Here is a 17856-nt window from a genome sequence, read left to right as displayed (position 1 = left end):
GTTCCAGGGAGTGATTGCTGTTCAAGAGTCCTTTGGCATGTTGCTTGGTGGTTTGTAGGTCTCAGGGGCTCTGGACATCTGGACCTCCAAGACTCTTCTGGAAAAAGTCTTAGTGGCAATCCCAACTTTTACAGGGAATGTCTTTTGAAACATATTGTTTATATTTGATAAGCTTGGTCATACTGTGGATGATTGAGTTTGGATGATAAATTCCTGTTTTATTTAATTGTTCAAGTGTATTATGAATTTATGTGTTTTATAAAGATTTAGACCTCAATTTTGTAGGTGAGTCTTGTTTTGCCATAAGTCTTTGCATATGATGAGATTAAATACAGAAATAGGATGGTTCATTTAAAACTCAGTGATACAGTGAAAAGAGGACAGATCCATTCCAGAAAAGTCTGTGTTGGAATCTTGGTCTTTCAACTTCTTGGTTTGAGAACTTGGGGAATTTCACAAACCAGGCTGAGCCCATTTTTTATTTTTTGTTTTTTTCCACCAAGAAAAGGGGTATAATAATCTATAACCTAGTGTTGTTGTCAGAATTAAATGAAGAGGATATCTGTTATGATACCAGAAATATGGTATTTAATAACTGTATATATTTCTCTACTGAATGATCTACAATAGCAAAAAAAAAAAAAAAGAATGAAAAAAGAAAGAAAATCAGCTATTCAGATACTGGGTGGAAAAAATGCCTTGCCTATGGTAAATTGAATAAGTATTTGTTGTTTGAACTACTTATTCTAAAATGCTTTTGGAACTGAAAACAAGCATCCCAAGAATCCAGAATGTCTGTGTAATGTTTTTGTCATCGGTCTTATTCTTTTAGTTCATGTCATGGGTTCCTTTCTCAGTGTCCTGAAAAATGACTCCATGACCTCAACAAGAAAGCTAGGCTGAAGAGTGCATTTGTTTCAATTACAAGAAAGGTTTATGAACTATTTAGACAAGAGTTGAGTGATAGATATCATAACCACACTTTACAGATACATTCACATATCTAAACAGAAATGGACTCTAAATTCCTAGAAAAAGAAAAGTATAATTTATGTGTCTAATATTATGCCATGGGTAATGGAACTCAAATTTCAAGCCAAAAATCTGAACTAAAATCAAATTTTTGTTGAATGAATTTGGTCTTCAAACTATATTTTAGTAATAGCTTCTCTGAGAGAAAAAAGTCTATTTACACTTGAATTACTTTAATTATTTTATACTAACACATTACAACTTGTGAATTCTAGAAATGCTATTTTACTGACTTTGGCAAAGTGCCAAAAGAACTAGGTTTTCAGTACTTGAAATGAAAATGATTGTGCAGAGTATGCTGATTATTGGTTATTAGAATTTAGAAAGAAAAGCGAGACAAAGCCAGTTGCTAAGGAAATAACGGGTTTACTTTCTCCATCATGGGCTTATAATCACTGGTTTTTCTGTATGTTTGCCAGAATGTTCTGATATTTAGTCGGGAAAATTTACCTGTTTACTTTAATAATGACAGTGTTTCTAGGAATGATTTATAAGCAGAGGTAATGAAGGTACCACTGCTTTTGTGCTGTTGACCGTAAAAATACAACTGAATACTAAAGATTCTAGCGAGTTGGGTTTTCTCTAAAGGCTATTGAAGGGGACCTTCAAATGTTTCCATTAAAAAACTCTTGGTGAATTTTCCCCAGGTTCTAACAAGCTATATCAAAATAAAACTCATTTCATGGAAAAAAGGAATCCCACAGCACTTCTTTTTAATAACTGTTCAGCTACAAAATTTTATTGGTATCTTTTTATGTTCCCTCTAGAGGATGTAATGCACAAAAGCATTGCCACGGAACATATAAAATTACAAATGAAATTTATTGTAAAAAGTAGAATGTCTTCTAGACTGGTGTCAGTATTTATTTCATTCATAAACCAAAACTGCAGTATAATATATTCATTGTCAGCAAGTTCATGTGTGTAAATTGCCATCCAATGTTATTGACTGATATAAGACAGATATTGAAAAGACAATTTAAATGTACTCTTCCAAACATAAACTGTTCCACAAAAGCACTGTAAAAACTCCTTCAAGATTTTGGGTTGTGCTTGACATTTATGGTTAACTACATAATTTGGTCGTGTCATAATCCACTGTGTTTGGCAATTTGGCATTAAACGCCTGCAGAGCAGATTGGATCCTCACCACCTCACTAGTAGACAGCTTGAGTCTATGACGAAGCAAGCAAGAGAAAAGATCTAGACGACGCTGACCGGGTGGGGAGAGTTTATTTACACGGTCTCTTATCTCTAGAAGCTGCAAAAGTGCTGAGTCCTGGGATCCCTGAGTATAGGGGTAGTCCAGCTGCAAAATCAAGTCCCGAATTGCTTCAGGGTCAAAGTGCATGCTGTAACCAAACACTTGAATGTTATTGATTTTCATATAACCCAGGTTCCGGGAAGGGTCAATAAATTCGAGAGGTTCGTAGTAAATGCTCTCGTTGCCATTGGGGCCATTTGACTTGATGCGACTCCTCAGGTAGATGTGCACTGTCTCAAAAAACGTCTTCCATTTGTTGCCCAGAGTCAGCGACCAGTTGTAACACTGCAGCGGGAGGTCCAGCTTAGTCCGCTCCCAGTCTGGAAAGCTGTTTTCATTCACAGGCATAAACCAGCTCTCGGAGTGGCTGCCTCCGAAGGGATTGACGTAGACGGCCAACACTGGCTCCAACGTGCTGTTTTTAGTTAAGCAAATCTGTAAAGAGAGACCCAAGATCATGTGGACCAGACTCGACTTGTACTTGTTGCTCTTCAAGGTGAGGAGCATCCGCTTGCGCCAGGAGGGGTCAAACCAGCTGTTGAGGCGCATGTCGTTGCTGATGAAAATGGCATGGACTTCTATTCGTCTGTCCGTCTTCTGCAACAGGTATTTCATCTCGAGGTCTTGCAGGTCAGTCTCAAAGCCGATGTAGTGATCCGTGGACTCGGCAACCTCGGGCTTGCAGAGCCCCTGGCTGAGCATGTAGCCGGTGTTGCAGGTGCCGCAGCGGGTGCGGTTGTCGGGGGCACAGGTCAGGCAGGCCGCGGCGTCGCCCACGGTGCAGGGCAGGAACGAGGTGCAGACCACCTGGTCATTCGGACACGTGCACGAGTGTGTCTCCTCCGAAAAGCTGCCCAGGAGGCCATTCTCATTGCAGTAGAGAAAAGACTGGATGCGAGTGAGCCAGTAGGTTGAGGTTCTAGAAACACAAAACAACACGAATCTGTATAAATACAAAGGCATTTTGTGCGTGTGTGTGTGTGAACTGTGAGAAGGTCAACCTTAGCTGTGAAACCTTCACTAGCATTTCTTAGGTTAGCTCCAGATATTTCACTGAGATAAATGATCCATATAGTTTATAATTGAAAATAGAGGCCTGTGTATATGATATTTACACACGTATTATGTGATTTTTGGTATTGGGTCTTTTTTTTTTTTTTTCATTCTTCCTTGCACAAGGTTAGGTGTGGGTATATTGGATTCAAACTGGAATGTTGCAGGGATTGCTTTCTGAAGAGATTGCATGTCGTTTCGCTAGTGTACTCGGAAGCTGATTGTGAACATAATTGGGTCAGTTATTGTCTTGAAATGCTCTCCAGCAACGGGAAATAGATGTGGCATTATCATTAAATACCTAGAGTAGAATTAGAGCATATAAAGGGTGACTGCTCATTCATTCACTCTTAGCTGCATAAAGTACTAACGCTGCAGGAAGCTAAATAGAAAGTAAAATAAAAATGAAAGAAAAATAAACAACTCTAAGATGTCAATCAATGTATTTAAATTCTAGGGTTTTATCAATATTGACAGAACAAGTACCCACTGAGAAGGAAAATATTATTAAAACATGTTTGACTTTATTCTTAACAGGCTGCTCCAGAAAATTGTTGAAAATATCTCGTTAAAATCATCTACAAGTTGTTTTAATAAGGGTTAAGTGTGTCAGTTTAATGTGTTTGATTTGAATCATTACCATTTTTCCTTATTTATACCCAGAAATCAGGCTAATCATGATGCAAATGTAAGATTTTACTTTTCATGTTTTCCCCACATTATTCAAACTCCTTTGGTGTGTTTAAAATCTCAGTAAAATAATGAAGGAAAATTGTGTGGCCTGGAAATCAGATAATTCTTTGTTTTCATCATAGCTGTGGGATCATGGAAGAATTGAACTGTGTCGATATCCTGCCATTCTCTCGTGTGAAAAATGGGAATAGAGATATCTTCCATATTGAGTTCTTGTGAGAAATTCTTAGGCTCAGGTGGTATGCATGTGTTTAGACTATCACACAATGTATGTCTTTTTTACATTCTTATGCCTTTCTGCTGGTCATTATTTAGTACCTATGAGATTTTCTGCGAAATAGATCTATTACACTCCATTCTTTAGACTTGTACACTGCTGCTGTTTCAAAGACTTTGTATATGCTGAATACTGGTAAAACACAGGTATTAATCTGTGTAAATAATTGATAAAAACAATGTCTTAGATATCCATAACAATATTTGAGCTATTTATATTACATGTTCATTCTTGTTCCCTGCCCACCCTCCCCTTGCAATGCAAAACAAATATATATTTTTTATTTTTTATTTTCTTCCTTCTTTTCCCAAATAAATCAAATAACTCCTCTCATGGCACTTACTTATTTTTCCATGGTACCTTTTTCTCTCTTAAAACTCTATATCACTGTGTACCTACTTGTTGGTACTCCATTTATCCTATTAAATATATTATTCAGCCTGCCAGAGGCATGGGTGACTGTTCAGTGCTATATATCCAGTGTCAAGTGGAATATCAGGAGATCATAGCCCTTTCTAATGTTTACTGAATCTTGAGTCAAATGCACAGATGAATTAAAAGGCATTTTCTCAAAAAATGTAATTTTGAGTGAAATTTAAAGCCCTAAAATATAATATTTAATACAATGGTAAAGACCCAGCTCTCGAGTTGCAGGAAGTGGAGTTCCACAACATACACTTTGACATTTGCACAATTAAACATATAAAAAGCTTTTCTTTTCTACCTTCCCTGAATGTAACTTTTTGGTTTAAACCCAGAAGAAAAGAAAAACAAAACAAAACAAAAAAACTAGATGAAACCCAACCAAAGCCTAAAACATCTTCCTCTTAATTATTTCTCACACTGAAAAACTCTGACTGGAAATCCAAACCTATTAAATTCAGTTCTAACTTTCTCCAGATTCTTTAAAAGTAAGTTCTCAGATAAACTCTCCCAAGAGTACACCCAAAGGTGGCAAAATGGCAATGATGTGAGGCTCTTTGGCACTTTGTGAGCCCTGCATCTACATGAGGATCACTTGTTTTCTAGTCTGGTTCTTGTTTTCTCCTGCAGAATAAATGTGCAAAAAGCCTCCTTCTGTGGTGTTGTGAAAACACTTGCTTATTTCTGTATTCAGTCTAGATATATAGAAATGATTACTGATTTTTAATCTGCAGTTACTGATATATTTATTCCATCAGTTTTCTCTTTCACAGGCCATTAGCATCTGGCTTGGCTTCTTTCTCTTTTCTGCCCTTATTCCTTCCTCCTTCTCTCCCTCCCTTCTTTCTTTCCCTTCTTTCTTATTTTCTTCCTTTCTTCCCTTCTTTTCTATGTTCTCTTCTCTCCCCTTCTGTAATTCTATTTGAGTCTTTCTAAAATAAAGAATATATAATATATATCCTATATGGATTGAAAATTATATTTTCTTCCCTGAAACCAAAGCATAAATTCCCTGAGCCAAATCATCTTTCACTGTAAGCTCTAATCATGTTTCCAAATCATAAGGACAAACAAAAAATGAAATAAATAGACCTAAGGCTAAAGACAGAGCTCACAAAACTAGGGCACTGAGAAAGAAGCATTTGGACACTTTAGAAAAGCAATGGCTTTTTCAGCTTTCAATCTCTTCCAATCCTTTTCACGTCCCTGCAGATGCATTACTGAAGGAATGTGTTTTGGCTTCGTGGGTTTCAGCTTGTCATGTATGAATATTGATAACTTGGCACACTGTCAAAGCTCCCGTATCCTGGGACGGAAAAGCTAGCATGTGGATTTTCTTCTTTTCGGCTTCTTGTTCCTTTCTCGCCTACTACCTACCTTTTGGCATTTTTACTGTATTTCACAAGCAGAGAATAGATTTTTAAAGGAAAATATTTAATTTTCCTGAATAATCAGTCTTTTCTTTACTCCTTTTAAAATCTTGGCTAAAGCAGTAGTCAAAAATAGAGAAGGCAGCCACTTTGGGTTTTTCATTTACTCAAATAATCATGTAATTTTATTTTTCCCAACAAAGTAAAATTTAACTGCTTTTTTCTTTATTTTAAAGCATTTTAAACTTATCGTAGGTAAGCTTAATTGCTAAGTAGCTTTAAAAATTAATTTAATGAAAACATAAACCACAAGTAGGCTGTAACAAGTATCTTCTTAACACTATTTCCTTTTAAATTTAAACATTTAAAGAAAGTAGTACTACATTTTTAAAAAAATTTCATCTATAGCTTTTATTTCCACAAATTATTTGGTGTCTCCTGGGGCTAAGGCTAGAGGATGTAATGTCAAAAGATGCAGTCCTGGCAGACAGATCTGTTATTTGTTATCAATATGTGATGTGGTTTGTGACATCTATTTATTGTACTTCAATAAATATTTAGTAAATAAAGGAAAGGAGAAAGGAGTAAGGAGGGAGGGAGAGACAGAAATTAGAGTGAAGGAACTCTAGGTTATGGAGAACATAAGACAGAAAACTGAAATTAAAATTTAATTTTAGGGGCAGCCTGGCTGGCTCAGCGGTTTAGCAATGCCTTCAGCTCAGGGCCTGATCCTGGAGACCCAGGATCAAGACAAACGTTGGGCTCCCTGCATGGAGCCTGCTTCTCCCTCTGCCTGTGTCTCTGCCTCTCTGTCTCTCTCTGTGTCTCTCATGAATAAATAAATAATAAATAAATAAATAAATAAATAAATAAATAATTTTAAATAAAATAAAATTTTAATTAAATTAGAATTTAAAAAGCCATTGGCATGTGATAGTATGATGTGGAACATTTCAGGAAGAGGAGGAGCTCCTTATCTATCAGGAATAGATCTTGCATTTTGGAAATAATTTCTACAATCGTAAGGCTCATATGGGATACTATTAAAAAGAGAAAAATTCCTTCCAGAGTTAAGTCAAAATTTAAGTTAAAATTTAAGCTGAAAGCCTATAGCATGTTTATGTTTGAGGAATCACATGGCCTACTAATTTGAGAACTTTAGACAACTGTTTAACTTGTCTTGGTTCAATCTGTAATATTCTCCATGTATATGCATCGGATATTCTCTCCGCCGGATATGCATCACATGAGCATCAGAAAGAGCATTAGACTAGTAGATGAATACCTGATTTCTGGACAGTACTTTACCCAGTGACCTGGGACAGGTCACTTAGCCTCCTTAACCTTAACCAGAGCTCAAAAAAACATTGTTTCAAAGTTTGGTTCTGCACGACCCTGGGGAATAGAGAGAGCTTTCTGACCTGTCACTTGTTCCTGTAGACTTTGCTTGCCTATCTTTCGTCAGTGAAATGATGTAACATATAAACCCCATCATCACCATCTCACTGTGGTGGCTGCTCCTAATGCAACAATGTGAATGAAATGCTTATCCCTAAAATGTTCCTGTTATTAAGAATATCCACTAAGATATGGTATTATTCTTGCAGTTTTGAATGATGTTAAGTGTGATTGGTGAAACAGATTCCTGGGCCTCACTCCAGAGATCCTGTGTGAATTTCTAAGAGTAGGGCCCAGAAAGATGCAATCCCAGAGGACATTATGTACCCATCGGGGACAAGGTTCCTATGTAAGAAAATTAACAACCAAATAGAGGCTAAGGGCTTTTTAAATACCATCTAGCCATTGGCATGAAAAAATATGTTCAAAGAGAGTAGAGAAAAGTTACAATTTCTGTGAAGAAGAGTCAGCATTAGATGGCTGTGAATTAGCATGTGGGTCTCTGCTACCACTGTGTACCCTACACTAGGGTGCAAACCCTACACTAGGAAATTTGTCACGTGCATTCACTGAAGAACAAAGCAAACACGAAAGCCTACCTTAATAAATGAATTCTCATTTGTTATATTAATTATTTAGTGAATACCTCTCATGTCAAGGACCAGTTACTTTGTATTTATTATTAAAAATTCTTCACAATAGCTTCCAAAGGTTAGCCTCATTTTAAAATTTTAAAAATACCGAGGTTCATACTTTTAATGATTTTCTGTTACATATCTTTTAAGTATGGCAATGAAGACAAACTCAGAAGCAAATTTAATTTTTTTAAAAAATATGGTTGAAAGTGTTGTTCCACTGGATATGAGAAAAAGTACTTAACAAATGATCTCAGGAAAAATATCCATGTATTGGCTATAGCTGGACAGCACTGAAGATAAAATGACTTTTAACTTGATAAAATGACTGTTAATTATGATTAAAGTTTAATTTTTGAGTGACAATACACTCTATTGGCTTCAATCACATTTGGGGAGCCAAACTATCAACTTTGAATTTATTTTCATTTATGCCATATATAAATTGGGAATAAAGTAGAGGTTGTTGTTAAAAATGAAAGCACAATTTCAGGAAAAGCACTTAAAAGAGTGCTTATGCCCAGAATAAATGGGAAATAAATGTAAATGGTTCTTTTTTTATTATTACTGTTGTTACTACTCTTATCTTTTAAAGAAATATCATTGTATGTACTTCCTTTAATGCAAATACTTTTTTCCTACAGAAAATTGAGAATTTTATTGTATCTACAACAATTCTTGCATTGCATGCATAATATTACACTTATTTCTGCATTTTATCTTTATCAAAATAGACAGTTATTGATAACATGGTCAAGACTATATTTAAAAGTACATGTATAGCCTCTTTGGGATAGTTTTGAAGCTAAAATGTGTAAAGACAATATTGCTCAAATTCAGGAGATATATTCTGATGTGTGATGGTTTGCACTGAGGTATTAGAACATATGTTGATACAAAAACAATTACCTCCTCTCATGGTTAAATCCTCTCTGAGCACTAATAATCTTATTTCAAAGGTCCCTTATTTCAACCTTCTAATCTTTTATTGCTCTCCAAATCTGTGCAGTGTGGATCCAAATCTTAAAACCTAAACAATATAATTTCAGTTTCTTTTTGAAGTTAAATATTGCTCTTTTGAGTAGAGCATTTCATTTCAGCCTTCATAGATTTGTGTTTCTCATCTAATACTTTAAACTAAATATGAATTTGGGATTAAGTGCCCACAGCTATTTAAACTGATTTAAATAAGCTGATTATTAGCTCAGTCACAGAATGGATAATATGGATACTCCATCACTTGCCCTCTTCCAATTCTGCTGCTCTGACCATCTCAGCCTTGGCAATGTGGCCTGGGGCTCATGTTGACTTTCCCAACACTTAATAATCTCACTCTTAGAAACAGTTTTACACCCCAAGAAAAAGAATGTCATTGTCAAAGGTCCCTCAGCCATAGTCTCCCAAGGAAGCTTCTACATACCACATATGTATATGGGTACACATCTATAGACACACACACACACACACACACACACACACATATATATATATATATATATACGCATTTTAATTCAAGTATCTACTAATCAGTTTGGCTTACAGAAAGACAATGAAAAAGAGAATGAAACAGTTGAAGATGTAGGTTTTATTTTAAGGAAATTATTACCTGGCCGTGACATCCATTGAGGTTTTACTATGAGCACAGTACTTTAACAGGCATTATTTATTTACTCTGCCCAGTGCTCACTACTCCCTGGGTAAAGATGCTTGTTACCTCTACCTAAAGGCATGGCTTTTAAAGCTTAAGTGACTAGAACTTAAGTGACTTGTCCAAACTCCTACAGCTACTAAGTGGTAAAACTGAATGTACATCTCTGGTCTTTATTACTCCCAGTTATTTTTTTGGATATGGCATCAAAAGCTCAAGCAACTGGGACGCCTGCGTGGCTCAGCGGTTGAGCATCTGCCTTTGGCTCAGGGCATGATCCCAGAGTTCTGGGATCCAGTCTCACATCAGGCTCCCTACGGGGAGCCTGCTTCTCCCTCTGCCTATGTCTCTGCCTCTCTCTGTGTCTTTCTGAATAAATAAAAAATCTTAAAAAAAAACAGCTCAAGCAACAAAAGCAGAAATTAATAAGTAGGACAACAATAAACAAAGGTTTCAGTCCAACTAATTTGTAACACATTTGGTTGAGCGGTATACACAGATGAATCTGCTTACTTTTTAGAGAGCTACTGAAACATTTTGTCCCCAGAGATGCTATATTAGATACTATAGTTCAAAAAAATCAATAGACATGTTTTGCTTCTACTTGTGGCATAAAATATGAAAAGAAACAGGTCAACATTCAGGCTGTGAAATGTGAGTCACACAAAAATGAACACAGTTATGTTACTGTAAGTAAAGAGAAGACATTATCAAAAGAACACTAGCTTTTCTTAATTTGAGTCCTATTTAATTTTCTTCCAAAGATTATCAAAAATTGAACTACGCTGCCCCCAAGTCACATTAGATATTAAGTTAAAAGTGCTTAAAAAGTATTTGTTATATGTAACAAATGTAACAAATGTAAATTCTTACATATAACAAATTCTTTTCTAAAAAAGAAACTGAAATTGTTAGTGTAATTGATGAATATTGAACACAAATTCAATTGCTTTGCAAAATAGGTAAATCCGGTCTGTCCTAAGTACATGCATAACATCCTGGCTTTCATCCACCATTAATGTTCATTTCACCAAATCATTATTAACAAATTATCTGTATTTCTCATTGTATTATATTTTCTGTGAAGAAAAATATATATTTTTTACTTCACTATTTTACTTTGACAACATACTTAATGTACAATGTTTATGCTTAAATTCCCCCCATTACAACCTTCTAAACTTTTATTAGTCTTAAATTTTGTGCATATGGATCCAAATGAAAAAAATCTAAATAATACTACTCAGGAATTTAAAATAAAATACTTATAATGAGGCCATTCCATTCATCTTACATAGCCATATTCATTTCTGATCCTAATACTTCAAATTTAATATAAGTGAATACATTAATGAACAAGAGAAGAAGTTGAAAAAGCAAATTTAAGGCTAAATTGGAAATGTCCTTCATTGTTTTGTTGCTGTAGTTGTTAATATTTCATATGGCTTTCTTGATTTCCAGTAAGTGATGAATATTTTTAAAAATTGTCTTATCTTCACAAAATCTGTTTTTCAAAGTATGTTTCATGACCAATTTCTTATCAACTTAGAGAAGATCAATAAACTATTCTTAACACCATCATTTAAATAATTTAATCAATTTTAACGTTTTTCTAAAACTAGAAACTAATACTATTTACATTTAAAGGATATTTTTCAATTAAATAAAAAAATATAACTTGCCCAAATCCGATGTCCATCTACTCATATACCTATGAACACAATTATTTCACAAACTGTCTATGATATCCCCAAGTTTGTCAGAAGAATATCCCTTCAAATAAATGTCTCCAAACTTACCATTTTCTTCTCTCATAATACAATCATCATTGTTGTCTATAACAGTGGATATCAACTTGTTACTTTGTGCCTCATATAAAGCAAAAACCTACTAAACAGGGATCCCTGGGTGGCGCAGCGGTTTGGTGCCTGCCTTTGGCCCAGGGCACGATCCTGGAGACCCGGGATCGAATCCCACGTCGGGCTCCCAGTGCATGGAGCCTGCTCCTCCCTCTGCCTGTGTCTTTGCCTCTCTCTCTCTCTCTGTGTGACTATCATAAATAAATTAAAAAAAAAAAAACTACTAAACAGTCTTTTTTTGACAACCTCACTTACAACTAAATTCCTTGAATAGGTGTATCAGTTAACTATATCATTATATTTGTAATTAAGCCATTAATAACCATGTATTGCAGTTTAAGAGATTCTTATTGTTTCAACTGAAGTATACTATTCATGATAATATCTGTAATTTACTACATGTTAGTTTACTTCATTGGAGTATAAGCTCCTTGGAAAAAAAGAAACTGACTGTTTTTTCATTGGAATTCCTAGAGACCGGGACGCCCAGGTGGCTCAGCAGTTAAGCATGTCTTCAGCCCACGGGGTGATCCTGGAGTCCTGGGATCGAGTCCCACATCGGGCTCCCTGCATGGAGCGTGCTTCTCTCTCTGCCTGTGTCTCTGTCTCTCTCTCTGTGTCTTTCATGAATGAATAAATAAAATCTTAAAAAAAAAAAAAAAAGGAATTCCTAGAGACCAACAAAATGCCTTCCTGATCCCTCCAAACAAAATTGCTAAGTCAAAATTGAATTATGGACTTACGCTTGAGGGAAAATGTCAGAGAGAATACTTTTTAAAACTCCTCAATGCAAAATGCCAAATAATTCTGGCAATAACTATTTTAATGTATCATAATATGGAAAAAAAAAGATGCAGTAAACTTCGCAGGCTAAAATTGAAGTAAAAGAACAGTATGAGGGAAGATGTACATGTGCTTGATCCTAAAGGATGGGGTGGTTGTCTTAGGTATCAGAGACAAATTATGTAGATCCACTATATTTGGGAAGACAGAAACTATGAAATTAAAGAAAGAGTCAACTTAAAAAAAAAAAAAAACAACAGCAAAAGCTACCAACATTTAGCAAAGAAAGAGAGCAAAATGAGTGCCTGCCCTGGCATCATTGTTAGTGGAAAGAAAAAATACATAATCTATAAATTCAAAACCAGGAATGAAAATAATTATGTTAAAGTGCTCCAAAATTGTTATAGTGTGGTAAAATTAAACATATACATTTTCTAGAGGACTGTACATCCTACAAAGGATTTGAAAAGTCAATATAGATAAAATTATTTTGACCATGAGCTCGCAATCACAAAAAAACAAATGCACATGAGGATGTGGTATTTTTGTGATTGTTTTCACCCTTACACATTATTATTATTATCTTTTAAAGATTCATTTATTTATTCATGAGAAACACACACACAGAGAGAGAGAGAGAGAGAGAGAGAGAGACATAGGCAGAGGGAGAAGCAGGTTCCTTGCAGGGGGCCTGAAGCGGGACTCGATCCCAGATCCTGGGATCACGACCTGGCCGAAGGCAGGCGCCCAACCACTGAGCCACCCAGGCATCCCACCCTTACACATTATTTTTACCCTTTTCCATGTTGGATGCAAAGGCCTATATATATATATATATATATATATATATATATATATATATATATATTTTTTTTTTTTTTTATGATAGTCACAGAGAGAGAGAGAGAGAGGCAGAGACACAGGCGGAGGGAGAAGCAGGCTCCATGCACCGGGAGCCTGATGTGGGATTCGATCCCGGGTCTCCAGGATCGCGCCCTGGGCCAAAGGCAGGCGTCAAACCGCTGCGCCACCCAGGGATCCCCCAAAGGCCTATATTTTTAGACATATTTTCAACTCTTTGCTTCCATGTGGCAAGAACTTCACCCTGATGATCTTGATAATAAATGATAAAAAGCTGGAAAATCACATTTGTATGTATCACACAAGAAAATGTGAAAATCTGAAAGCACTGCAATTTTAACTTACAGGACATCAGTATTGTGTATATTGTTTATACTTTTCAAATTAATGAATAACTGTGGGTAGTGTAAGAATAATTATTATTCTGTAAGTGTGAACACCAGCACTGTAGTCTGACCATAAATTTGCAAAGGTTTCATTGAATTTACTGCAGATTATAAATGTGATATTGCACAGGATTATTTTCAGCCTGCTAATTTTATTATTATTAATTTATATAAAATTATATATATTTATATATATTTATATATTTATTTATTATTATTAATTTATATAAAATTATATAGATATATAGATATATATTGACAGAGAGAGGAGTGGGCAGTGAGACAGAGAGAGAGAATATTAAGCAGGATCCATCTTCAGTGCAGAGCCCTACACGGTACTCCATCTCATGACCTGAGCTGAAATCAAGATTTGGATGCCTGACTGAGAAATCCAAAATCTACTAATTTAATTATTAATCTGTACTATATAGACACTGTAGATATGAAGTAATTTTGAAAAAAGAACAATAGATTATCTCCTTTTCAAAAAAAGATTTACTTATTTATATATTTATTTATATATTTATTTGTGAAAGACACACAGAGAGAAAGAAAAGACATGATAGAGGGAGAAGCAGGCTCCCCACAGAGAGCCCAATGTGGGACTCCATCGTGGGATCTGGGATCATGCCCTGAGCTGAAGGTAGATGCTCCACCACTGAGCTACCCAGGCACCCCTCAGTAGAGTATCTCCTAAACCAGAAACTGGAACAAAAGAATGTAACTTCAGACTAATCAATGGCATTTACATATGTCTAATACTATTTATCTAAATAAAGAGGATGGAAACATCAGAACAAATAAAGCTGGGGATTCAGTATAGTGATATTTAGCAATGTTTATCTAGCATCCTATGGGCATGAGGTTGCCCTGACAAAATGGTGAGTGGATTCTGACCTCTTGGCAAGTTATTATTTGTGACCACAAATGTATCCACACTTGATCTTAGCCAAAAGTCTGAGAAGCGATCCACAAATGTAACCGATATTAAAATGTAATGCTGTTTGGAAGAAAGTCAATCAACTAAAACACTTGCTCTTATTCCATGATCACTAAGAAGTTTTATGATAATAATTTGGATTCCCATTTAAGTTTCTTATAGGAACAAATCTGATTAACCAAATTAGGAGTTATGTGACAGCTAGTTCACTAAATAACAATATGGCATTCTGTATAATAAGTTATTTTTTTAAGAATTTGGTTGACTGTGCTATAGTCCCCAAACTGGTCATCTTCAAGGTGTTTATGTAAATGGAAATTCAGGAGTTTTATAGTTGACAGAAAGTTTACCATTGAAAGAAAAAAACACCAAAAAAAACCCAAAAACAACTCACCTTTCAGAGTTCCTTCATGTATCAAAAATGTCTTAAAGCCACATCCGCAGGGCAATGGCTTTATATGAATATTGCCAAATGTTGAGGATAAAGTACTTCTATACTCTGAACCATAAAGATGGTTAATGACTATGCCACAATCTCACCAGAAAAAAAAAATGGTGCTTATGGCCCTAAAAACGTCACCCTTTATAGGAATAAGGAAATGTTATGGTTTGTGTGCACATGTGTTAAATGTTGCAAAATTTGTACTATGATTAAAGGAATGACAATTTTAAAAGTTTGGCCTGCTTGGCTTGCTAATATAACAAAAACCTGCATCCCAATATCCCATAATTTTGTTCATCAGAAAGAAAGGTATGCAGGTATTATAATGGACTGAACGTTTATATCCACTCAATTTTATATGTTGAAATCCTTTTTCTTAATATAGTATTTGGAGTTAGGGTCTTTGGGAGTAATTAGGTAATGAGCATGGAGCCATCATCAATGGAATTAGTGCCCTTAAAAAAGGGACCTGAGACAGCTATTTTTCCCTGTTTCCACCATGTGAAGGCACAGTGAGAAGATGGCTATCTATAAAGGGGAAGTGACCTCACACTAGACATCATCTTTCAGTGCCTTGATCTTGGTCCTCCAACCTCCAGAATTGTAAGAAATACACATTTGTTATTCAAGTTGCCCAGTCTATGGTATTTTTGTGATAGCCACCCAAACTGACTAAGACAGGCATTATCTCTTAATTTTTCTGCCAACTTAATATTACATTTAAGTCTGTAGAAAATAAAAGTGAATCAAATGACCGTTTAGAAAAGAGAGGCAATTCAGTATGTCTAGCCTTCTTTGGCCTCATTATTTTTCAAAGGAGACTACAGGAAATGATGGATTACCTTAAATGACCATTCAACATCCATTCAGAAAACAAATAGTAAAGCAATCACTTTAATCCTTGGGTTCTCAAGCAGACTTACATTATGTAGAACATTCTCTTTCCTCAGCGCACAAGATGTTCCATTAACCAAAATATGATCTGATAGGGAAAAAAATGAGTCACTCTGGATGATATCAGCAGTGACACAAATCAAATCGGTATTCAAAATGTACCATACTCTCACTTGCAGGGTAAACCACAATACAAATGGAAGCTTCTTATCAATTGGCAGAAAGATAGAAACTTGTGTCATTTCAAGAGCTTAATCTATTCTGTTGGCACGGGGGGAAATCCACAAGTTTATTCCTTAGTGTTGCAGGTTTAGCCTTAATTTAATTTCTGAACAGTAAGTCCATTTTGAAATTATTTGAAAATTAGGGATTATTAGTTTGTTGCTTACAAATTAATTTTAATTTATCCTTGCTTTTCTTTTCATTTGTTACTATTGCCACTTATTATCTTTCAGTAATCAAACAATCCTTTGGAAGATAGAACAAAAAAGATATTATATGCGGATAACTGCTGAAACCATGTAAAAAAATCAGATAATTCCTTTTACATATTTATATATGAGATGTATAATAAATGCCTATTCTAACACAAATAGTTTGACCTTATAAAATTATTTGTAATTTGCAAATCAACAGTTAACAAGGGCCATTCTAGAGAGAGTTCACCACATCCATTGAATACATATACGAGAAGTCAAAACCATCTTCTCTCCAAACCTCAGAGTCATCAAAGTAATCACACACTCCTCATGTGCGCCATTAAATAATAATCACAAATACATAAAGAGCACTTACTATGTGCCAGGGACTAGTTAAACATTTTACATATATATATACTTTGACCTTATATATATATATATATATATAATATATATATAATATATATATATTATATATATATTTAGCCCTTGCACAACTCTATGAAGTGAGTACTACCATTTTTCCACAAGGTGACCCTTACGTGACAGCACAGACTGTCTATAAAAATGAGCCAGTGTCCATGCTCTTCAGAGTCCACTATATTATCTATGGTGTTACTGGCCCAATAAAGGCATATATGAGCAAATGTTGAGATAGGATATTTTTCTAGATAATTATGTTTTCAGTCCACCTCCCCGGGGGGACAATTGTCTGAAATGCTTTGACAGCCCATATAAGCTTTGAACCAAATGTGAACTACTATACTGTATCTGGATTAACCAACACAAAGTGAGATGAAAATATAATTCACACTGACCTCCTAATATCATCATGGTGTTTAATAATCTAAAATCCCATATTTTATAGATTATGTTAAAGTCACATGACAGTGAAAAAGAATCATGTGGTACAAAGGCGATTCTAAAATAGCTTGGATCAGCGTGTCTCCAAGCCATCCTATCCCCTTAACTGAAGAAAGAGTAGGTATACCTCAGTTTCTTTTTGGATCAATAATAAATAGATTTTTTATGTCACATGTACCTTGCTTGAAAGTAAAACAACAGCACCTAAGTGGACACAGGGATAAAACCAACTTGTCTTTGATTCTGGAAGTTTAATTATTATTATGTAAACATTTTTAGTCATGTTTCCTTATCCTCCTAGCATAGAATAAACCTGCTGGAAAATAATCATGAATTGTTTTCATTGAATGTTTCTTGTAGGGAAGGGGATTAGTTTGAACTTTATGATAATCACGTCCTTATGTAAACACAGGCAAGATTTCTTCTCATTCTGTTTTTACTTATGATGTCATCCTAATATATATTAGTTGTTATAGTATCTGGTTGTATAAGAGGCAAAGGCAAGCTGAGATATGTGAGAAACAGCAATAGGGTTTGTAAATTAAGAATGAGTTTCATTTGTTATTAATTGCCTATCCAATATCCACAGGACCCTCATTCCTACAAACAGAAGCT

General features: G+C 35.2%; 1 protein-coding gene across 4 annotated transcripts in view; it reads right to left on the bottom strand.

Moving 5' to 3' along the window:
* Positions 1-1742: 1742 nt before the first annotated feature.
* BRINP3 (BMP/retinoic acid inducible neural specific 3) overlaps positions 1743-17856 on the bottom strand; it is a 381312-nt gene continuing 365198 nt past the window's right edge. For all 4 annotated transcript variants that reach the window (XM_025991327.2, XM_025991328.2, XM_025991326.2 and 1 more), the window contains one exon: positions 1743-3215. In XM_025991327.2, coding sequence (XP_025847112.1) covers positions 2099-3215 — 1117 coding nt within the window. In that variant the 3' untranslated portion in view covers positions 1743-2098. The remainder of the gene's footprint in view (positions 3216-17856) is intronic.

The sequence above is a fragment of the Vulpes vulpes genome, chromosome 5 (genome assembly GCF_048418805.1).
Source record: "Vulpes vulpes isolate BD-2025 chromosome 5, VulVul3, whole genome shotgun sequence".
NCBI lineage: Eukaryota > Metazoa > Chordata > Mammalia > Carnivora > Canidae > Vulpes > Vulpes vulpes.
Note: the sequence above shows the minus strand (reverse complement) of the source record. Positions and strands in the feature narration are given on the sequence as shown.